The 23,436-nt window shown below is 48.4% G+C and overlaps 2 protein-coding genes across 6 annotated transcripts; one reads left to right on the top strand and one right to left on the bottom strand.

Moving 5' to 3' along the window:
* Positions 1-3,667: 3,667 nt before the first annotated feature.
* On the top strand, positions 3,668-14,110 carry ZNF132 (zinc finger protein 132). Of its 3 annotated transcripts, XM_073796743.1 has the most exons (4): positions 3,668-4,073; positions 5,975-6,038; positions 6,232-6,358; positions 9,702-14,110. In XM_073796743.1, exons 3-4 carry the CDS (start codon positions 6,325-6,327, stop codon positions 11,630-11,632), a joined length of 1,965 nt encoding a protein of 654 aa, XP_073652844.1. In that variant the 5' UTR covers positions 3,668-4,073; positions 5,975-6,038; positions 6,232-6,324; the 3' UTR covers positions 11,633-14,110. The 3 variants fall into 3 exon arrangements, with proteins under 3 accessions (XP_073652844.1, XP_019784480.1, XP_004317838.1); XM_019928921.3 differs by lacking the exon at positions 5,975-6,038; XM_004317790.4 differs by lacking the exon at positions 5,975-6,038 and having other exon boundaries at positions 6,215-6,358.
* A 141-nt stretch (positions 14,111-14,251) lies between these two features.
* Positions 14,252-23,414, bottom strand: ZNF584 (zinc finger protein 584). Of its 3 annotated transcripts, none has more exons than XM_019928947.3 (3): positions 23,029-23,414; positions 22,103-22,229; positions 14,252-16,759 (listed from the first exon to the last, which is right to left on the bottom strand). In XM_019928947.3, the coding sequence occupies exons 2-3, from the start codon at positions 22,134-22,136 to the stop codon at positions 15,756-15,758; spliced, it is 1,038 nt and encodes a 345-aa protein (XP_019784506.1). In that variant the 5' UTR covers positions 22,137-22,229; positions 23,029-23,414; the 3' UTR covers positions 14,252-15,755. The 3 variants fall into 3 exon arrangements, with proteins under 3 accessions (XP_019784506.1, XP_019784505.1, XP_073652863.1); XM_019928946.3 differs by having other exon boundaries at positions 23,109-23,414; XM_073796762.1 differs by lacking the exons at positions 22,103-22,229; positions 23,029-23,414 and adding an exon at positions 17,396-17,504.
* Positions 23,415-23,436: the final 22 nt, after the last annotated feature.

The following is a 23,436-nucleotide window of genomic DNA, read 5'->3' as shown; positions in this document are numbered from 1 at the left end:
CGGAACAGGCAGGAGCTGCAGCTTTTTGCCCTCCTACTTACCTCACTCACAACGTGGTAACTTGCTGCTGCAAAACAGGATTAACTCTGAGAGGAGGCTTTCCAACACTAGCTGTACTCATGCCTTTCTCTGATGGGGACTGCATGAAACAGGTTTCATATTTTCCTGGAAGTTTTCACGTAGTTACTGCATTTGCACAACTGTTGCCTGGTGTGAATTTTCTAGTGCTAACAAGAATGGAGCTCTGAATGGAGATGCCCGTTCTCCACATTTGTGAGTCCTTTATCAGTGTGAATGATTTGGTAAGGGGGAAGTGCAAAATTTTGCTCAAAATTTTGGGCCACGCTCCCTGCCCTCATAAGGGCTTTCTATGGGGCAAATATTTTGGTGCTCAATGGAAATAGAGGTCTGGCTGGAGGCTTTCTCATGTAACATTCAAAGGTGTGAACGTACTCCTGCTTTCTCAGGATGGAGACAAAGGTGAAGGCCTTCAAAATGCACTTGGGATTTTTTTCCCTATTCTTAAGTTTTTTTTGGTGGTAGAAAAGGGAACACCTCTCCTTGAACACCTCTCCATTTGCTGTGCATTGATCAGGTGTCTCTTTCAGTGTCAGTTCTCTGTGGATTCTGCAGAATGTGGAGCTGGCAGGGCCTCAGTGTCTGGTGACAGACAGGTGCTGTGCAGTGAGGGGAGTCCAGGCCTGGGACCCCTGACACTGTGCCCACCTTCCTCAGAGGGACAAGTCAGGCTCATGGAAGAACAGGTTTTCAAGAACTATTTAAGGATATGTGAAGAGGAGGCCAATGATGGAGGACCTGGCCATAAGAGGGGAGAAAGAGAGAGGCTGAGAGGCAAAGGACCAAGAGCGTTTAGCCAGGGGACAGGAAGTCAGGGTAAATTAGGATGGGGTGTCAGAAAGATAGAAAAGAGGCATGGGTACTCACATTGATGCCAGGGCAACAGAAGACACAGGTCAGGTACCAGGTAAGAGATCAGCCCACTGCCACAGGCCCTTCCACACCTGTCTTGCACTCACCAGGACTGGTCTTCCATGGGTCTCTCTGGTCATGAACTGATTCGAGCCACCCGATCCACCAGCTAGGTCCCCTTTCGATGTTCAAGTTGGGTGACCGCACTGGGGTGGGTGGAGACAGTAATTCTTAAGGGAGATCAAGGCGTTTGTGCGAGGTCAGCCAGCCCCAGGTCAGGGGTGATTCACTCCATGACAGACCAAGGTGGATGAGGATTACTTATGCATCTGGGAGAACTGAACCTCAAAAAATGAACACCCCGGGAAGGTCCCACTAGAAAAGCTCAGTGGCCCCTGAATCAATGACCATGTTAGTGCCCATAAAGCCAGTAAAGGCGCTGACAAGGGGCAGCTGGCAGGAAACTTCCACTGGAGGAGGTGTGATAGAGGGACCGAAAAGTCACAGACCCTGACTGGTTCATCAGACCAGAAAATAACCAAGAAATATATATATATAACAAGAAAATAACCGGCTACTCCTGTTGTGATATTTTTGACCTTGGACTACAGTTGTCAAGGTCCCAAGGCAAAAGGTGTTGGGGGTTGTTTATACTGTAGTCTGGGAGGAGAGGTAGCAGAACATTGGACAGCACTAGGGCCAGCAGCACCTCTCACGGGGAAACTGGCAGCCTGACCTGGTGAAGACAGCACCATATCACAGCAGAAGCCCCACTGGGCCTCACTAAGGAGACCCACTTCTTCCGAAAGAAAGGCACACGACCTTGTCCTCAAAGGTCACTGGGTCCTGCAACAGCAGGCAAGGGGCACATGAATGTGTTCTAAGCATCGGGCACTGGACCTGACATGCCAGTCTCTGTCCTGCCACACACTTCCCCTTATGTCTCCCAAACCCTGTCCCCTGACACACCTGCCCACCCTTTCGTATCTGAGAGCGTGGGCCGTCCTCCTGGGTATGCACTCTCCCCATGTCCATTGGTGTTTGGACAATGCTTCTCTTTTTCTGCACCCACCTCATCTACTCAGCTATTGGTCCTTAGTCTGGACACCCCACACTCACCTCAAGGCCTATCTGTAACAACCTAAGAGTTTCCTTCCAAAATCCCATTCTCAGCATCTTCCCTGGTCCAGGCCACCAGTGCACTGCAGTCTGGACATCAGGAGGCCAAATCAAAATCCCCTATCTGTTCACGGGCACATGTGTCACCTCCACCTAGAGGCCTCCAGACAACTCAGTCTCTACCCGTACAAAATCCAACTGCTAATCTTCCCCCAAATGTACTCCTCCTGCCAACCTCCGATCTCCATCTCATTCTTTATCTGAACACTTACGGTGGTCCTTTACCCTCCACTACGTTCACTCTCCACGTGTAACTGGAGGTCCCATCGACTCCACTTTGAAAGACGCATCCAAAATCTGAGTATCTCTCCCACCTCTCCTGCTTCTATTCTGAGCAGGCCACCCAACATATACCTGCAGCAGCAACCTCATGAAGCTGCCTGCTTTCAGCCCCACCACAACCCCTCTCCCACAAGGCTGCTCAGTGTGTTTACGCGGGATCCACGGGGATAGTTTCAAAATCCTAACTCAGATCATAGCCATCCATCTTCTAATGAAAAATTTCTGTGGCTCCCAGCATCCTCAGCCCGTCAACAGAGTTAGGACTCCTATCCTCACGCTCTCGGTTACCCGCAACGGAGACTGGAAAACTTTCCTGAATGCTCAGGTCAGTCTCACCTCCAGGTCTTCGCACATGCACATTCCTCCGCCTGCACCCTCCACATTTTATCATACTGGATTCTGAAAGGGAGACCCCCCGACCTGTGAACGTTCCACTGTCCTGAACACCCAGGCCTGAGGCTGAGTCAGGGACTTGGGGCACTGGGGTTCGGAGTCCAGCCAGGTGGAGGCCAGGAGACTCTACCTCATCCGTGCCTAGTCGATCGGCTCGCTTATCACGCCCGCAGTCCAGCTACATAATGGGTCAAGACCTCGGAATGGCTGGTTTTCGAGCCTGGGTCTTCTTCTCCGTAAAGTGGACACAACGCACAGGGCGACGACTCCGGGGCGGCCACGGACACAGACGGGCCTTGACGGAGGTATCCGCAGGGCACCCCGGCGCCAGGCGGTCCCCCGACAGCCGAGGACACACGAGCTCGGGGAGGTGGGACGTTCGCTGCGGTCATGGGGCGTACAAGGCACAGCGGGTGGACCACCAAGGCTCTCTCTCGTACCTACCCTACTCCCGTTTCCGCGGGCCCGGGGAGCCTCCTGGATGCCGTCCACAGCCCAGCAACTACGTCCCTCCACGAAGCGCCGACATAAAGGCGGGACAAAGAAGCAACGGTCCGACCCCGGAAGTCCCGCCCCCGCCGGCGCGGCCATTTCGGAAACGCCCCCTCCCTTAGGTGATCATTGGTCCCTATCCTGGGCTCTCATTGGTCAACACTGTGTGCGGTCGCACGGCGAGGGTGTTTCTGGGTAATGTAGTTCGTGTCTCGTGAGACGTGACGCAACGTGCGTCCTTCCTGATCACCTAGGCAACGACTAGGCGGCAGCGCGATTGGCTCCGGGAAAAGCGTCATAGTCAGCCGCGAGCCTTGAACCAGTGAAGGGTCAGGATTTGGGCGTTTTCGCGTGGGCCTCAGGGGGTGGGGCGGGACTTCCGGCACGGCCATTGCAGTCTTCGTTTTGCGGCGGGTTGGGCTGTGCGCAAACAGTTGCTGGGACGTGCGGCGAAGGGGGCCGGGGGGGTCGTGCTGGAACCGTCATCGCACCTTGGCAGTCACTTTTACCCTCGGCTGACGGCCCTTCCTTCCTGAGCCTCGGCCTTCCCGGAAGTGGAACGGACGCAGAGAGTCTCCGCGCCCCGCCTTCGTCCCACATTCTCGGGAGACAGCTCCTATATCATACTGGGGAAGACAAAGGCCTTGAGTGCGACCGTCAGCCTGCGGTCACTCCACCCAGTGGGTGTGGGGGTTCGGATGAGCCCGCTGGGCTCTTCCCCGTCGCCGCCTGGCAGGGCCCCGCCCAGCCCACAGGTTGTGACCGGGCCTGAAGCGTCGCAGATGGACCCGGCGCAGGTGAGTGGCGGGTGCACAGGTCCTCACCCGCTGGCATCCCCCCCTCCTGTGCCTGGAGCCCGTTAGAGAATGGTCGTGTCCCGAATTCTTCACCTGCACATGAGTCTGGGGTCCTGAGAGTCACTTTCCCCTAGCATCCGGAGCCTAGGCCAGAGGTTAAATGGAGCGGATCACGTGGGATAAGGTATGGAAAGGTGCCCCTAGCACAGGGATCAGCATGTGCCAGTTGCTTGGAGGTGAGTATAAGGTGGAAGTGTTCAGGGAAACCACAGGTCTCCATTTCGTCAGGTGGAAATAACAAGCAGGGGAACTGGAAGCAGGCCTGGAATAGCAGAGTGAGGTGCTGGGCCTCTGTTCGCAGTGTGATGCGAGTCACGGCAAGTGTAGAGCAGAGGAGGGAGGTGTTCTGACTCAGATCTTAACAAGCTCCCTCTGGATGCTGGGTGGAGAAGAGACTGGCAGGTGGGGTGCTGTTGCAGGCAGGAAGACCATTGAGGAGGAGACTGCAGTAGTCCAGGTGTGTGCTTTTTGTGGCTGGAGCAGAGAGGTACCTGTGAGGTAGGAGAAGTGGTTGGCTCCTGGATGTGCTTTTTAAGTAGGACGGACTAGATTTCCTGATGTGTGGCAATGAGGTATCATGGTTGACCCTGATAGGTTTTCCGGATGTGGAAGTTGGTGCGAGGAGTAGATTTCAGAGGGAAGATAAAGAGTTGGGTTTTGGCCTTATTGTATTTGAAATGGCCCAGAGGGACTTCCCTGGTAGTCCAGTGGGTAAGACTCTGTGCTCCCAATGCAGGGGGCCCAGGTTTGATCCCTAGTCGGGAAACTAGATCCCACATGTGTGCTGCAACTAAGAAGTCCGCATGGCACAACTAAGAGTCCAAATGCCACGACTAAAGATCCCGCATGCCGCAACTAAGACCCAGCACAGCCTAAATAAATAATAAATAAATATTAAAAAACAATGTCCCAGAGACTGCCAGATTGAGGTGCCAAGTGTGCTTTCTGCCGGGTCCAGGCTGGAGACATCTAAGGGGTGGAGGCTTGTGCTTAGACACTGTGTGCAGCTGTGAGCTGGGTACAGGATGATGACCAAGCCTCTGAGTAGAGTGTAGACTTGGGATGAAAAATGAAGCATGGAAGTAACTGAGGTAGGATAACAGAGGGGCCCGAGGTTACATTGTTTTACCTCTCTACAGCTCACCAGGTTTTTGTGGCTATCCTCCTTGGGTCCAGGGGTTTTTGTCAGGCTATTGGAGTAGCAGGGACATAAAGGGTCAGCCCAAGCTAAGAGTTTCTAAGCCAAGAGTGGGGGCCAGCGGGTCTGGGATTCGTGTATTAGGAAGGGCAAGGACAGCTATGACTGGTGAAGGGACAGCATGCACAAGGTCAGAGCTGGAAGAGAATAAGGGTGTTTGAGATCTTACTCATGGTTCTGGGGGGCAAGGTTGAAGCAGCAGAGCAAAGAAGGGAGGCATTAAATAGAGGGGTGAGGGCTGTCTCTGTCAGTGGGAAGTTTTGGCAATCAAGGGCAGTCCAAGGTTAGTATTGGATTTTGCTTGCCTTTGTCGGCAAGCTATGTACATAGTGGTATATGGGTACACTAGGGAGATGCTTGTGGTGTGGCCAGGGAGAGGGGCGATGGTATTGTGGGCTGTGGGGAGTGGAGATATGAGGAAGGTATGGTCCTATGTGTACAAGGTAAGGGAATGAGCCCTGGTACTAGAGGCTTAAGGAAGAAAACACAGCCCAAATTTTCTTATATTTGGGAGGTGTGACCTGGAGGACACAAGGGAAATTGTCCAATGGGGGAAGTGGGCTGTGTGCCAACCTAGAGCTGAAACAGCATCCATCTATCCACCTTCCATTTGTTCCTCTTGTTTGGTTTGGTCTGGATACAGTGGCCAGTGGGAGTACGAGGAGAGAAGGACACCAGTGGTGCCAGCACCTGTTGTCTTCTCTGAGGTGAGGGCCTGGAGAGGGGGGTGAGCTGCAGGTAAGTGAGGGGAGGATGGACTGAGGGGGTCATGAGAAGAGGAGATGACAGTGGTAGATGTGGCAGAACTCTGAGTCACAGGTCATTTTGTGCCCATTTGACTATTTGTTTATTATTCACCCCACCTATTGGCCCCCTGGCTTAGCTGTCTCATCATTGCAGAGTCTGGTGACCTTTGAGGATGTGGCCGTGCACTTTTCCAAGGAGGAGTGGGGGCTCCTTGATGCAGCCCAAAGGCAGCTGTACCACAGTGTGATGCTGGAGAACTTGGAGCTCATGACCTCACTTGGTAAGGCCCTTATGCCCTGCCCAGCCTGGTGGCCAGCATCTGCCTTCTGCCTTCTCTCCACAGAAAGCTCTGTTCATCCCAAAGCTGGACCATGGACACTGCTTCCTTCCCAGGTTTCCTGTTGTAGGTGCTGTGAGTGCTGGGACTGAGCTGTATGCACTCGCCCTGTTTCTCCCTGAGCAGCCTGATGAGCAATCCTAACAGCTGTTAGGTCCCACAGAGGCCTTGTGGGAGAAGAGGTTGGGGATCAGGCATTCTGGTCTGCCTAAAGGATCCCACTGAGCTTGACCAGTTCCTGGCAGGGTGACCTAGTGTGGGGCCATGCCTAGGTTCTGCCCCTTCTCCCAGAGACATTTTTTTTTAAATGGCTTGACTGATACATACCATAACATTCACCTTTTTTTTCGGCTGTGTCGGGTTTTAGTTCAGGCAAGTGGGATCTTTGATGCAGCATGCAGGCTCTTTGTTGCAGTGCACACAGGCTTCTCTCTAGTTGTGGCACGCAGGCTCCAGAGCACATGGGCTCTGTAGTTTGTGGGACACGGGCTGCCTTGTTAAGGCTCACAGGCTCAGTAGTTGTGGCACACAGGCTTAGTTGCCACGCAGCATGTGGGATCTTAGTTCCCTGACCAGGGATCAAACCCGTCTCACCTGCATTGGAAGGTGGATTCGTTACCACTGGACCACCAGAGAAGTCCCACGTTCAACTTTTTTTTTTTTTTTTTTTTGCGGTACGCGGGCCCCTCACCGCTGTGGCCTCTCCCGTGTGGAGCACAGCCTCCAGACACGCAGGCTCAGCGGCCATGGCTCACGGGTCCAGCCGCTCCGTGGCATGTGGGACCCTCCCAGACTGGGGCACGCACCTGTGTCCCCCCCATTGGCAGGTGGACTCCCAACCACTGTGCCACCAGGGAAGCCCCAATGTTCACTTTTTTAATGTGTACAGTTTAGTGGTTTTTCATATGTTCTCATTGTATAAATATCACCATAGTCCATAAAACTCCTAGAAAAGAACATAGGCAGTATGTTCTCTGACATAAATCATACCAGTTTTCTTAAGTCAGTCTCCCAAGGCAATAGAAATAAAAACAAAAATAAAGAAATGGGACCTAATCAAACTTACAAGTTTCTGCACAGCAAACGAAACCATAAACAAAACAAAAAGACAACCTACGGACTGGGAGAAAATATTTGCAAATGATACAACTGACAAGGGTTTAATTTACAAAGTATACAAACAGCCCATACAATTCAGTAACAACAACAAAAAATCTAATTGAAAAATGGGCAGACACCTGCTGGGCCTGTGTGCCACAAATGCTAGGGCCCGCACGCCTGGAGCCCATGCTCTGCAGCTGGAGAGGCCACTGCAACGAGAGGCCTGCATACCACAGCGAGGAGTGGCCCCCCCTTGCTGTGGCCAGAGAGAAGGCCATGTGCAGTGGCAAGGACCCAGCACAGCCAAAAATAAAATAAATAAATTAAGAAAAATAAAAATAAAAATGGGCAGAAGACCTAAATAGACATTTCTCCAAAGAAGACATACAGATGGGCAATAGGCACATTAAAAGATGCTCATCATTACTAATTATTAGAGACGTGCAAATGAAAACTACAATGTGGTACCACCTCACACTGAGCAGGATGGCCATCATTAAAAAGTCTACAAATAACAGATGCTGGAGAGGGTGTAGAGAAAAGGGAACCCTCCTATGCTGTTGGGGGGAATGTAAATTGGTGCAGCCACTATGGAAAACAGTATGGAGGTTCCTTAAAACACTAAAAATAGAGTTGCCATATGATTGAACAATCCCATTCCTGAGCACATATCCAGAGAAAACTTGAAAAGATACATGCACCCCAATGTTCACAGCAGCACTATTTACAATAGCCAAGGCATGGAGACAACCTAAATGTCCCTCAACAGATGGTAAAGAAGATGTGGTGTATATATACAATGGAATATTACTCAGCCTTAGAAAAGAATGAAATAATGCCATTAGCAGCAATGTGGATGGACCAGAGATTATCATACTAAATGAAGTAAGTCATAAGGAGAAAGACAAGTACCATGTGAGATCTTATAGGTGGAATCTAAAATACGACACATGAACATATCTATGAAGCAGAAACAGACTCACAGATACAGAGAACAGACTTGTGGTTGCTAAGGGTGGGAGTTGGAGGAGGGATGGATTGGGAGTTTGGGATTAGCAGATGCACCCTAGTACATACTGGATGGATAAACAAGGTCCTACTGTATAGAACAGGGAACTGTATTCAATATCCTGTGATAAACCATAATGCAAAAGAATATGAAAAAGAATTGTACATATATGTGTAATTGAATCACTATGCTGTACAGCATAAATTAACACAACATACTTCAATTAAAATTTTTAAAAATTAGAGGTAATAAATATCACCATACTCTAATTTTAGAACATTTTCATTACCTAAAGAAAAACTTTGTAGCCTTTAGCAGTCACTCTATATCCCCCCTCATCCCTTCCTCCTGAGTCTTAGGCAACCACTAATCTACTTTCTGACTATATAGATTTGCTTATTCTAGATATTTTATACAAATGGAATCATACAATATACATTTTTCTGTGACTGGCTTTCACTTAGCATAATGTTTTTGAGGTTCATCCATGTTGCAGCACATATCAGTAATATGTTGTTCATTTTTATGGCTGAATAATATTCCATTGTATCGATATACCCGTTTTTTTAATCCATTCATCAGTTGATGGGCATTTGGCTTGTTTCCACTTTTCAACTGTTACAAAAATTATGGCTGTTATGAACGTTCATGTACAAGTTTTTGTGTAGATATGTTTCATTGCTCTTGGGTAGATACATAGCAGTGGAATTCACAAACTGTTTCCCAAACTAGCAGCACCATTTTACATTTCCACTGCAGTGTATGAATGTTCTGAGTTCTCTACTTCCTCATAAACAACTTGTTACTATCTTTTTTCTTATAGCTATCCTGGTGGGGTGGTATCTCATTGTGGTTTGAATTTGCATTTCTCTAATGACTAATGCTGTTGAGCATTTTTTCACGTACTTACTGGCCATTTGTGTATATTTATCTTTCTTTGAGAAATGTCTTTTCAAGTTCTTTGCCTCTGTGTACATGCCTCTGGTAAGGCCCCTTTACTCTGTGGCTTGCTGGGCCCTGTCCTGCACAGTGAACCTTTCACTCTTACTCTGGCCCCCTTGGCCTATCAACAAACCCTTGGGCCCATTTCTGTATGTGTCAGTCACACATTTCTAATGAAATCACCCTTTCCACTAAGTGGAGCACTCAGTTAACCAGAAATTTCTCGGCTTTCAGGTTGTTGGCATGGAGTGGAAGATGAGGAGGTATGTTCCAAGCAGGATGCTTCTGTAGATGTGGTGTCACAGGTCAGGATTTTCAGTGCACATTTTTCCACCCAGAAGGCTGACAGTTGTGACATGTGTGACCCATTCTTGAAAGACATTTTGCACCTGGATGTACATCAAGGAACACATGCTGAGGAGACTCCCTACACATGTGTAGCATGTGGCAGAGAGTTTTGGTTTGGTGCAAACCTTCACCAGCATCAGAAGGAGTGCAGTGGAGAAAAGCCCTTCAAATGGGACAAGGACAGGGACTTGTTTGTGCAGAGCTCAATAGTCTGTCTATCAGAGAAGCCCTTTACATGTGGGTTAGGTGGTAAGGATGTCTCAGACAGCCATGACCTCCTCCAGCACCCAAACACAGATGGCAGTGGGAAGCCACACAGCAGCACAAAGTACAGGGAGGCCTTACCACACCCTTCCAGTCTTGGGCAGCTCCCAGAAGTCCATGCCTCACAGAAGCCCTTCAAGTGCAGTGACTGTGGAAAAGCCTTCCAGAAGAGTTCTGTCCTCCTCAACCACCTGAGAACTCACTCTGAAGAGATACCATTTAGATGCCTAAGAGTTGAAAATTCCTTAGAGGAGAAATTAACTCTTGTTAATGACCAAAAGTTTCACACTGGAGAAACATCTCACATATGTAAGGAGTGTGGCAAGGCCTTTAGTCATCCGTCTAAGCTGAGGAAGCACCAGAAATTTCATACTGGAGTAAAATACTATGAGTGCAGTGACTGTGGGAAAACTTTCAGCTACAAACTCACACTTGTTCATCACCAGAGAATCCACACAGGAGAAAGGCCTTATGAATGCAGTGAATGTGGGAAAGCCTTCAATAACAGGTCACACCTCACTCGGCATGAGAAAGTTCACACTGGAGAAAGACCTTTTGAGTGCAGCAAATGTGGCAGAGCCTTCAGCCAAAGCTCCAATTTCCTTCGGCACCAGAAAGTCCACACCCAAGTAAGACCTTATGAGTGCAATCAGTGTAGCAAAGCCTTCAGCCGCAGCTCTGCTCTCATTCAGCACTGGAGGGTTCACACTGGAGAAAGGCCTTATGAGTGCAGTGAGTGTGGGAGAGCTTTTAACAATAACTCCAACCTTGCTCAGCATCAGAAGGTCCACACTGGAGAACGGCCTTTTGAATGCACTGAATGTGGAAGAGACTTCAACCAAAGCTCTCACCTCCTTCGACATCAGAAAGTTCACACCGGAGAACGGCCTTTTGGATGCAGTGAGTGTGGGAAAGCCTTCAGCAATAGCTCTACCCTCATTCAGCACCAGAAAGTACATACTGGTCAAAGGCCTTATGAGTGCAGTGAATGTAGAAAAGCCTTCAGTCGCAACTCCAGCCTGATTCAGCACTGGAGAATTCACACTGGAGAAAGGCCTTACGAGTGCAATGAATGTGGGAAAGCCTTTGCTCACAGTTCCAGTCTCATTGAGCACTGGAGAGTTCACACAAGAGAAAGGCCTTATGAGTGTAGTGAATGTGGGAAATTCTTTAGCCAAAACTCCATTCTTATTAAACATCAGAAAGTTCACACTGGAGAAAGGCCTTATGAGTGCACTGAATGTGGGAAGTTCTTTAGCCGCAAGTCCAGCCTCATTTATCACTGGAGAGTTCACACTGGGGAAAGGCCTTATGAGTGCAGTGAATGTGGGAGAGCCTTCAGCAATAACTCTCACCTGGTTCGTCACCAGAGAGTTCACACACAAGAAAGGCCCTATGAATGCAGCCAATGTGGGAAAGCCTTTAGTGAAAGATCAACACTTGTTCGACACCAGATAGTTCACACCAGAGAAAGGACTTACGAATGTGGCCACTGTGGGAAAATCTTCAGCCGCCTCTGCAACCTTGCTCAGCATAAGAGGATTCATACCTGAGTGGAGCGTTGTAGAAATGATCTTCATGAGAAAATCTTCAGCTACATCCAACTTCATGCAGCAGAGTACCCACAAAGAAATTACCTAATGTGTCACTAATGTGGAAGAGCCTTCAGAAGCTACTCTGCCCTTTTTGAGCAGCTCAGGCAGCACTGTCTCGCCTCTGGAGCATAAACCTCTTTCTAGCTGCCTGGATCCAAATATTTGCAGCAGTCACCTACATATACATGGAGAGAACACCTCCCTTTGCCTCCCTTCTCCTTTCCTGGAGGGTGTTGGGATTGTCCTAGGCTCACTGGAATGGCTTCATTCCCATTGCCTCTGAGAGGGTTAAGGAATGAACTGACCCTATGCCGGTTGAGAGATTAATTAATCAAGACACATGACAGTCTTAAATGTTAATATACCTAACAGTGCTTCAAGGTACATGAAGCAAAAACTGATAGAACTGCAAGGAGAAATAGACAAATCCACAATTATAGTTGGAGATGTCCACATCCATCCCAGATAATCGGTAAGGACAGAGAAGACGAACAACACTGCCAACCAACTTGACCTAATTGACATTTGTAGAACATTCTGTCCAATAAAGGCAGAATACACATTCTTTTCACAGGCACATAGAACATTTACCAAAATGGAGCATCTTCTGGGCCACAAAACAAGGCTTGATAAATGGAAAAGAATTGAAATAATACAAAGTATGGACCCTGACTATGAGAGAATTCAATAAGAAGTCAAGAATAGTATGATGTATGGAAAACCCTCACTTGGAAACTAAATAGCACACTTGTAAATAATCCATGGTCAAAGATGAAATCAAAAGAAAAATTAGAAAGTATTTTGAATGAAAATGAAAACAGGATATCACAATATACGGAATGTACCTAAAACAGTACCAAGGGAGAAATATTTGTGTGTGTCTCCATGTATACTAGTGAAATAAGAATAAGCCCTATGGAGTGTAAAAAAGAATCATTAAATGCTCAATTTTTTAAAAGTTACAACAAAAGAAGCAACCATGACAAATACAAGCCATAATAACTTTTTCCCTTCAATAAAAGGTAAAAGCCAATTGCAGAGGTCACCTGAGCCCCCAGGAGACAGAAATGCAGAACGTCAGGAGGGGCCTCATTGACACACTCGGGGCCCCTCCACAGCCCTGCTCACAGTTGCCAGTTGTGTGGTTTCTTAAGGGATGTCTGTCTCCCCATGTCTTAGTCCATTCCAACTGACAGAACAAAAATACCATAAACTGGGTGGCTAATAAATAATAGAAATTTCTCACAGTTCTGGAGGCTGGAAAATCCAAGATCACGGTGCCAGCAGATTTGGTGTCTGGTGAGGATCCTGGATAATAGCTGTCTTCTGTGTCTTCACACAGTGGAAGGAGAGAGGGACTTCTCAGAGGGTCTCTTTTATGAGGGCGCTAATCCCATTCATGAGGGGTCCTCCCCCATGACCTAATCATCTCCCAAAGGCCCCCACCTCCAAATACCAAACATTGAGGGTTAGGTTTTAACCTATGTATTTTGGGGGGACACAACATTCGGTCTACATCACCTACTAGAATGTCTGTTTCATGCAGGAGGGCCCCTATGGGTTTTGTCTCTGCTGGGTGAGTTCAGTCTCCAGAGCACAGCAGCAGTTTACACAGCCTGGGGTAGGTGTGTAAGCACTCAGGGAGTGCAGGAAAGGGGATGTACTACTCTTTCCCTGTGCTTTCCTACCTTCTCCCTCCTGAGTCAGCTCTGATGACAGGGCTGTGGTCTGGGCCCAGCACAGTCCTTCAGAGCAGCCAAACATTCCCTGGAGTCCTACTGTGTGCCAGGCTCTTGCCTGAGCTCTGTGGTAAATACATTTCATCTCCATCTGATGTGCAGTACAGAGATTTAACGTGCAAACAGACTAAAGCAGCGTCATTGTAGGGTGGCTGGAGCTATGAAGGAAATGAAGCAGAGGTGACGAAAGTGATGGCTGCTACTGCAGATTGGTTGGGGAGAGCTGAGGAGGTGACTCCAGGGGAAGGGTATTCCAGCCAGAGGGAACCACAGTGCAGAGGCCCCAGGCAGGAATGAACAATGAGGAGACCCAGTGGCCCATGAAGAGGAGAAGAAGGTCAAGAAGTCAGGAAACAGGTCATGCCGGCCCATTTGGCTGGGGTGAGGAGTTTGGTTTAGTCTACCCTACCCCCACTTGTTTGTCATCTGAGCCCTACTCAGCTCAGCTGGACTCTAACTCTGCTTCCACACAGACTGCCATGCCAGGGGCAGACAATTATTACACACAGGGAGAAGGGCCTGAGCAGGCCTGGTGGTGGGCGTATGCCTTACGGTGTTGGAGAGACATTGAGCAGACTGGCCGAGAACTCCGTAGGGTCCTACCCCACGTGGCCACCACCCCTCCTGCCATCAGGGGGTGGGTGAGAGTAATCACTGAAGCTAAAGGAAGCAGTGGTTTCCAACCCCAACCCACAGTACTGGCTGAGCACCATGGCCCAAAGCCCCTCAAGTCCAGCGTTGGTGGCTCTCTCCCCAAACATACCTCCCAGCTAACATTTCCTTCTTGACATGAAGCATGATTTCTAGACCAGGGACACAGCTACAACCACATAACAAGTTTCGCTGAACTGACATTTTATTTACCTTTTGAATAAACAGTTTCCAAAATTTTAAACATAGATCTGGATCCATACATTGATTCAACCACTTCTTTCCCTGGAGCCCTGGGAGAGCGGCAGCAAAAACAGCCAAAGCCATGGTGTGCAGAGACATCAGGAACACTAGCTGGGTCACAAAAGCCACATCCTAGGACTACAGGATCTTCTTTCAGTCCCAGGGTGATGGCCATGAGGTGAACATGCCTGGAAAGGCTCTGAGAATCCAGGAAACCTGTAGATTATTTGCTGACAGTGACCTTAGACACAGGGAACAGGTTTGCAATTCCTGAGAAATGCTGTATGCCACACCCTGTGAAACCATGGTTCCTGGAACATTTGTGGGTGCCTCTTTAGAACCAGCTCAAACCCTCTCGTTTACCAGATTCCCCACTCCACATGACCTCACTCAGTGCTTCTGTGTCCACTTACTCTTTCCAATAGGCCCCTGTAGGACTTATGGCCAGTCTAGAACTTACCTCCACGTTCTCGATTTCAGGGGGCATGGCTTCTGAGCTGACTCTGGAAACTTCTTCTGACCAATGCTGGAGATTGCAGAACATTCCCTGGGAACAAGGAACCCAGGTGCTTGTCCCTAGTCACCTGGGGATCTTATACCAACCACCCCATTCTTCAGGTGAGCTCTGGATCCTCAAGTAAACCTGACATCCAGGCTGAAGATTTATCCACAAAGCCCTTCAATCTTTCCCTGGAGGTCTCAGGCACCAGTGCAAGTTAGGCCAACCTTGACTGGAGCTGTCCTCTGCCATCCTGCTGGCCCCACTGAGGCAGACAAAAGTCAGGGACCCGCACAGAAACCGTTCCCTCTATCCATGAGCCCAATTTTGTTCTCAATCCTTCCACACACAGATCCCAAAGATTAAGGGTGGTTTAAACAAAAAGGCCTAAAGATTACCAGACATTCCAGAGCAGTGTGAGCCAGTTCCAGGGTTGGATAAATGCACAACAGGGACCCAATGTCAACAGTGTCCATGAAAATGGTTAACCTTCCCTGGAAGGCCCCAGCAGACACTGCTCAGCTACTCTTGGCCAGAACTAGGTCATGTCCACACCTAAACCAGTTGGAGGGGGAGAGAATAAGACCCATTATGGGCTCCACCACTCATGATTCTCTCCTTTATCAAGTGGGGAACACAGAGGTCAGCTTCCCTGAGCACACACAGTGACTGATGCACACCACAGGGACCTGCCAGGTGGTAGAAGTGGGATGGCTTCTGTCACAGAAACTGGCAGTGACTCAACACTGCCAACAGCCTGGGCAGGTGAGAGTGCAACACAGCTCCTGAACGCTTCCCATGTACCTGGCACCAGCCCAGTGTGGGTGCTGGGGTGTGACATGTTTAGCTTTCAAATGGCTACTCTCCTCAATCTCCTTTCTGGAGTGAGACCTTTCATGTTGAACAAGGTGCCAGCCATGTCTAAAGGTTTTCCCACATCCCCGTCCCCCTATGGCCTTTCACCAGTGTGGACTTTCTTGTGCTGAAGGAGGGTAGAACTATGTTTAAAGGCTTTCCCACATTCTGTACATTCATAAGCCCTCTCTTCAGTGTGGAACTGCTGGTGCCGATTTCGGTAGGACCTGGTAGTGAAGGTTTTCCCACACAGGCTGCACTCATAGGGACGTTCTCCAGTGTGGACTTTCCAGTGCTGATACAGCCCAGAGCGGGTCACGTAAGTTTTCCCACATTCACTGCACTCATAGGGCCTCTCTCCGGTGTGAACTCTCTGGTGAAGAATGAAGCTATGGTTGTATTTGAAGAATTTCCCACATTCCCTGCACTCATAGGGCCTTTCTCCAATGTGAACTTTCCGGTGCCGAATGAGGGTAGACAGAACGCTGAAGGACTTCCCACACTCGCTGCACTGGTAAGGCCTCTCTCCAGTGTGAATTCTCTGGTGCAGAACAAGTGCATCTTTGCGGTTGAAGGTTTTCCCGCACTCACCACACTTGAAAGGTTTTATGCCAGTATGAACCTTCTGGTGCTTCCTCAGTTTAGATGGGTAACTGAAGGCCTTCCCACACTCATTACACACATGGGATGTTTCTCCAGTGTGAGTTTTTCGGTGATGAACCAGGGTTGAGCTCTCCATGGGGGCATTTCCACCTGCTGGGCACCTGAAGGGTCTCTCTTTGGTGTGAGTGATCAGGTGATCGAGGAGCGTGAAGGCCTTCAGGAAGGCTTGCCCGCAGTTGCTGCACTTGAAGGGCTTCTGTGTGGCATGGGCTCCCTGCCGTTGCTGGCGAGTGGAGCTGGGTGGGAAGGCCTTGCGCTCGGTGCTTCTGCGTGGTGTCCCCTCTCTGTGGGTGGCCTGGGGCTGGAGGAAGCCTAAGGCGGCAGGGATGTCCTTCCCAGACACCCTGCACAGAAAGGGGTTCTCTGACAGGCGGACTCTGTGGCTCTTCACCTGCTCGGGAGGGGCTTCCTCATCCTGCAGTCTACACAGAAAACCTGAGACAGAAGAGTCAGTCACTGAGAGCTGGCTTAGACGGAAGAGGAACCTTCATCATCAGTGCATGTCGGACACACCCATAAAGGAGTCCACAGAATTGCCAGGAGGTTGCAAGGAAAGGTCTGGATGAGAAAGGGCTGGCCCAGTGGAACAGGGCTCTGCCAGAGCCCAGAATAGGGGAGACCTCAACAGGGACCAGGACACAAAGATGGGAACAGTGCAGGGAAGGGATTCAGGGCCTCTAAGTCACTCCTGTGCAAAGGGTATCGGCAAGGCCTTAGCTACTGGAGACAGCAAGCACTGTGAAGAGGCTGTGTCTACTCCAACGAAAACATGACTGTGACACAGTAGCTGGTGCTCAAGTATTACTGAAGGATATGTACGCACCTCAAATCACACATACAGGAGGTCACAGTTGACAGTTCTGCACTGGCACAGAGGAGAGGAAATGACAAGACAGAGGCCAGAGAGGTGGGTCGTCCAGAGCCATGGTAGAGATAGCAAGACCACACAGTGAGTCCACAAGAGGGGAGAGGAAAGGTGGGAATAAGGTGTGGTTACTGGCCCCAGCACCAAAATGCCAGTGTACTCAGATACCCATTACTGAAACCAAGGCACCCCCTAGCCCTATTCACCAAGACCAGGACCCATCCTGGCCTCTGCTCTGCTGACCACAGTCATATCCACCATGTTGGGCATCCAGGGCTCTTCCTCACACTTCATTTGGGCCACCGCACCCTTCATAGGGACCTCAAAGGTGCAAAGCCTAGGAGGTAGAAAGGTAATAAGATGCCAGCCCAAATCAAGGCTGACCCATCCCTACACGTACCACAGGAAGCTCATGTCACCATGGCAACCAGGTAGGAAACCAAGTATTAGAACATGAACCTCTTCTGTACATTTAAAAAAAAAATTGTCAGAGAAGCAATTGTAATGTTCATTTTTTTAAATTTATTTTTTAAGTTGAAATATAGTTGATTTACAATGTTGTATTAGTTTCTGGTGTTCAGCAAAGTGATTCAGTTATATAAATATACATATATATTCTTTTCCATTATAGATTATTACAAGATACTGAATATAGTTCCCTGTGCTATACAGTAGATCCTTGTTGGAACCTCTTCTGTACATTAAAAAATTTGTTAAGAAGGTAGATCTCATGGTTTATTTGCTTTACCACAGTTTTTTAAAAAAGACCCTCCTGGGCTTCCCTGGTGGCGCAGTGGTTGAGAGTCCGCCTGCCGATGCAGGGGACACGGGTTCGTGCCCCGGTCCGGGAGGATCCCACATGCCGCGGAGCGGCTGGGCCCGTGAGCCATGGCCGCTGAGCCTGCGCGTCCGGAGCCTGTGCCCCGCAACGGGAGAGGCCACAACGGTGAGAGGCCCGCGTACCGCAAAAAAAAAAAAAAAAAAAAAGACCCTCCTGTGAAGCAAAACTGACATAACTAAAGAAAGAAATAGACAAACAATAATATTTAGAGACTTCGATTTCTAACTTTCATATATGGATAGAACGACTAGGCAGAAAATGAACAAGGATATAACACATGAATAACAATAAAAATCAACTAGACCTCCAAGACATCTATAGAACATGCCACCTAACAACAGCAGAATACATATTCTCCTCCATTCTCACATGCACATGGAACATTCTCCAGAATAGACCATTTGCTAGGATATAAAACAAGACTCAGTAGACTTCAGACAATTGAAATCATACAAAGAATGTTTTCTAACTACAAAGGAATTAAAACAGAAATCAGGGCTTCCCTGGTGGCACAGTGGTTGAGAGTCCGCCTGCCGACGCAGGGGACATGGGTTTGTGCCCCGGTCCGGGAAGATCCCACATGCCGCAGAGCGGCTGGGCCCGTGAGCCAAGATCCTACATGCCACGGAGCGGCTGGGCCCGTGAGCCATGGCCGCTGAGCCTGCGCATCCGGGGCCTGTGCTCCGCAATGGGAGAGGCCACAACAGTGAGAGGCCCGCGTACCGCAAAAAAAAAAAAAAAGAAAAACAAAAAACAGAAATCAACAACAGAAAGAAATTTGGGAAACTCACAAATTTTAAAAAATTCATTCCCATTATGGTTTATTACAGGATATTGAATATAGTTCCCTGTGCTGTACAATAGAATCTTGTTGTTTATCCATTCTATATATAATAGTTTGCATCTGCTAGTCACAAACTCCCAATCCATCCCTCCCCTGCCCTCCGCTTTCCCTTGGCAACCACAAGTCTATTCTCTATGTCAGTGAGTCTGGGAAACTCACAAATTCATGGAATTTAAATTAAGTACTCCTAAATAACCACAAGGAAAGTTACAAAACATTTTGAGATGAAAGAAAAAGAGAACACAACATACCAAAAGTTATCAGGAAAAGTATTGCTTAGAGGGAAAATTACAAAAACATCTCTGAGCTGTCTTATTCACAACACTTCTGACACCACACGCATGGGGGCTTTCCCACACCATTTCTCCAACTCTCTGACACCAACTGGGTGTTCAAGGATTCAATCCAATTCTGACACCAACTACCTGGAATTAGCATCAGATTCCACAGGTTATGGACGCAGTCCCACAAGACTGCCCCCACTTCAGACATCAACGGGAAGTCCCAGGGCTCCTGTACTTTCTGACCAACTGACTATAAATCTGGGATTCTCACAATTATTGATTCCTCCTCAGGTTCAATAATTTGTTAGAACAGATCAGAGAACTCGGGAAAAGAGTTTGCTTACTATTACCAATTTATTTTAAAGGATACAACTAAGGAACAGCCCAATGGAAGAGATGAAAAGGCCAAGGTATGCCAGGGGTGGGGATTGAGGACATAGGGGGTAAGAAGTGTCCATGCCCTTGATGGCACCATTCTCCCAGCATCTTGCTGTGTCCACTAACCCAGAAACTCTCCGAACTGGTCATTTAAGAGTTTTTATGGATGTTTTATCACATAGGCATGACTGATTAAATCACTGGCCATTGATGACTGGCCCAATCTCCAGCCCCTTTCCCTTCCCCAAAGGTCAGGGTAGCGAGGTGGAGAAGAGGGGTTGGCAGTAGCTGAACACCCAACCTTACAATCATGCCTTGGTCTTTCTGGTGACCATCCCCCATCCTGAAACCATCTAGGGGTTCCCAGCCACCGTCAACCCATTAGCATACAAAAGACTCTCTTATCACTCCAGAGATTCCAAAGGTTTTAGGAGCTGCATGCCAAGGAACTGGGAACAAAGACAAAGTATATATTTCTTATGTCACAACACACATATTAAAAAAAGGTCTCTATATGTGTAACTGAATCACTTTGTTGTACCCCTGAAACATTGTAAATCAACTACACTTCAATTAAAAATAAATTTAAAAAATTTAAAAAAGAATCTTCAATATCCTAACTTTATACTTCAAGGAACAACAACAACAAAAAGCAACCCAAAACTAGAAGAAGGAAGGCAATAAAAAAGAGCAGAGATAAACTGACTGAAGAAGAAACAGAACAGCTGAATAGACTTAAAAACAAAATAAAAAACTTCCCTCACAGGAAAAAAAAAAACCTAGGCCGAGATGGCTTCACAGATTAATAATAACACAGGAATAAGAATTAACACCAGGGGACTTCCTGGTGGTCCAGTGGTTAAGAATCCACCTTCCAATGCAGGGGACTCGGGTTGGATCCCTCGTTGGGGAACTAAGATGCCACATGCAGGGCATCTAAGCCCAGGTGCCACAACTACAGAGCCCACATGCAGCAACTACTGAGCCCATGTGCCACAACTAGAAAGCAGCTCACGTACCGCAACAAAAGATCCCGTGTGCCACAACTAAGACCCGACGCACCCCAAAATAAATAAATAAATATATTTTTTTAAGAAAAGAATTAACACCAATATTTCACAAACTGTGCCAGAAAAAGAAGAGAAGGGAACATTTCCCAACTCATCCACTGAAGCCAAAATTATCCTCATACTCAATCCAAATAAAGACATAACCAGAAAAGAAAACTACACCATTGATAACTCTTATGAATACAGAAAATCAATTACTGTAATATACCACGTTAACAGAATAAAGGACAAAAATCACATGGTCATTTCAATAGACATGGAAAAGCACTGCACAAAATCTAACGACTTTTCTCTATAAATGCCCTCAACAAACAAGAGAAGGGATCTTCCTCACCTGAAAAGGGCATATGCAACAAACCTACGGCTAACATCATACTTATTAGTGAAAGACTGAACGCTTTTCCCATAAGATCTGGAACAAGACAAGGATGTCTACTCTTACAACTTATATTCAATAAAGTACTGAGGTTCTAGCCAACCAAGTCAGTTAAGCAAAGAAAGAAGTAAAAATATCTCTACTCACAGATGACATGACATTATATAGAGAGAAAATACCAAGGAATCCACCGAAAAGAATAACCATTAGAACAAATAAATGAGTTTAGCAAGGCTGCAGGATACAAGATCAGTATACAAAAATCAATTATATTTCTATACACTAGCAATGTACAATCTAAAATAAAATTAAGAAAGTAATTCCACTTAAAAGAGCATTAAAATGAATATTTAGAAATAAATTTAGCCTTGTAAACTGAAAACACTTTAAAAAATTACAGAGCTAAATAAATAGAAAGACAACCATGTTCATGGATTGAAATACATTAAGGTGGCAATCCTGGGAATTCCCTGGCGGTCCAGTGGTTAGGACTCCACGCTTTCACTGCCGAGGGCGCGGGTTCAACCCCTGGTCGGGTAACTAAGATCCCACAAGCCACTCAACGCGACAAAAAAACAAACAAACAAAAAAAATGGCCATCCTGCCTAAATTGATCTACTGATTTAAATTCATGGCTCACACCTGGCCCAGAGAGGCCCCTATAAAACTTCTTTTGGAGGCCCCTATAAAACTTCATGGCTCACACCTGGCCCAGAGAGGCCCCTATAAAACAAACAAACAAAAAAAATGGCAATCCTGCCTAAATTGATCTACTGATTTAAATTCATGGCTCACACCTGGCCCAGAGAGGCCCCTATAAAACTTCTTTTGGAGGAAGAAGGCCAAAACCAGAACAGAGAGGGCTCACAGCTTCAGCAAAGTCACGAAGCCAGAAAGAGGAAGAGCTGGATAGGATTTGTTAGGCAAACTGTAGACATCTGAACCCCAAGCCTTACTCCAGGAGCCTGTAGGGCAACAGGTGTTGAGGCTGCCAACAGGGCTGCTCAGAGAGAGGCAGGGGAAGAGCACACAGCCGCTGTGGGCTTTAAGATACACAGAACTTCCCATGGATTAAAGGCAGAGGTGGTCAGTTTGCTGAGGGAAAGTGTGAGAGACTTACCCAGTGAGCCAATGAGTGCAAAGTTCTCCAGCATAACATCACGGTACAGGCTCCTCTGGGTCAAATTAAGGATCCCCCACTCCTCTCGAGAGAAATACACAGCCACATCCTCAAAGGTCACAGGGGCCTGTAATGATGAATTCAACTGAGCCTTAGGGTCAATAGTGGGCAGAAAGCCAACCAAAATATGAACAGAGAAACACATCCATGCCCTTGACCTGTGTCTCAAGGTCCTGCCACATCTCTCACTGACATCATCTTTCCCTTTGAGCCCGCACCCCTCACATACCCTCATACCTCCTTCCTCCTAACACCTCAATCTCAGAGGATTCCCAAGGCCCCCAGTACCATTGGTGCCTCTCCCTTCATGCTGCTACTAAATTCTGCATCCAGCCCACAACAACAGGCTGGTGACCAGAGAGATGCCATCTATGTACCCCGCCAAGCACTCAGGCCCCACCCTATTTCCTGCCAGCCAATTCTCTCCGTGTCCCAGAGGTCACCTTTCATAAGGAAAAAAGACTATGTTCTCCTCTCTCTCTCTTAGGCCTGAGTACATCATCCAAGGGCCCTCCAGTCTGTCCTCCTGCATGCAGACACATAACTGTACCGCAGCATGGTACAACTCCACACCCTCACCACAGCCTCGCCAGTCCACCCCACTGGCAACTCCCGCGTTCCACTGTGCACAGTGGTGTGTGTCTCCAGTGCGCTACCACAGAGAGCATCTTCAATCCCATCCTGCCTCGTCCACCCCACACCTCCCATGGCCCACAGCCAAGGACAACCCCCAGCTCTGCACAGAGGACCTACTCATCCTTCAACCCTCAGCCGCCGGGATCCACACACGGAGCTCCGAGACCCCCAGCCCTCCTCTTCTCTATCTCTGCATAGACTGTTCCTTCACCTGTCATAGCCTTCCTCACCTGTCACGGGCTCATTCAGAGTCCGGACCCGCTGGGTGGGGATCCGGGTGGTGAGAGCCTGGGGCGCACCTCCCACTCACCTGCGCCTCCTCTGCCATTGGAACCTGTGGGCGGAGAGTTTCAGCGGACGCAGCTGAGATCCGCACCCGCCACCCCGTCCAGCGCGCTGGAGCCTCCGGCCGACCGAGAAAAATGTGCCCGAGGACTGGGAGCAGCCTCGGGACGTTCTCAGGGTACGACAGCGAGTCTCAGGAAAAGCAAGTCATGCCCGGGGGTCACGGAGCAAGCAAAGGCGTGGCGAGGGTCCCTGCGCTTCTCTCAGACGGGGTGGTCTCTGCGGTGCGAGCGCTGCCCTCAAAAGTGCTCGCACCGACCACCAGCGGCGGCAAAACGAGTACCACAGGGAAA

This window comes from Tursiops truncatus, chromosome 19 (genome assembly GCF_011762595.2).
Source record: "Tursiops truncatus isolate mTurTru1 chromosome 19, mTurTru1.mat.Y, whole genome shotgun sequence".
Taxonomy (NCBI): domain Eukaryota; kingdom Metazoa; phylum Chordata; class Mammalia; order Artiodactyla; family Delphinidae; genus Tursiops; species Tursiops truncatus.
Note: the sequence above shows the minus strand (reverse complement) of the source record. Positions and strands in the feature narration are given on the sequence as shown.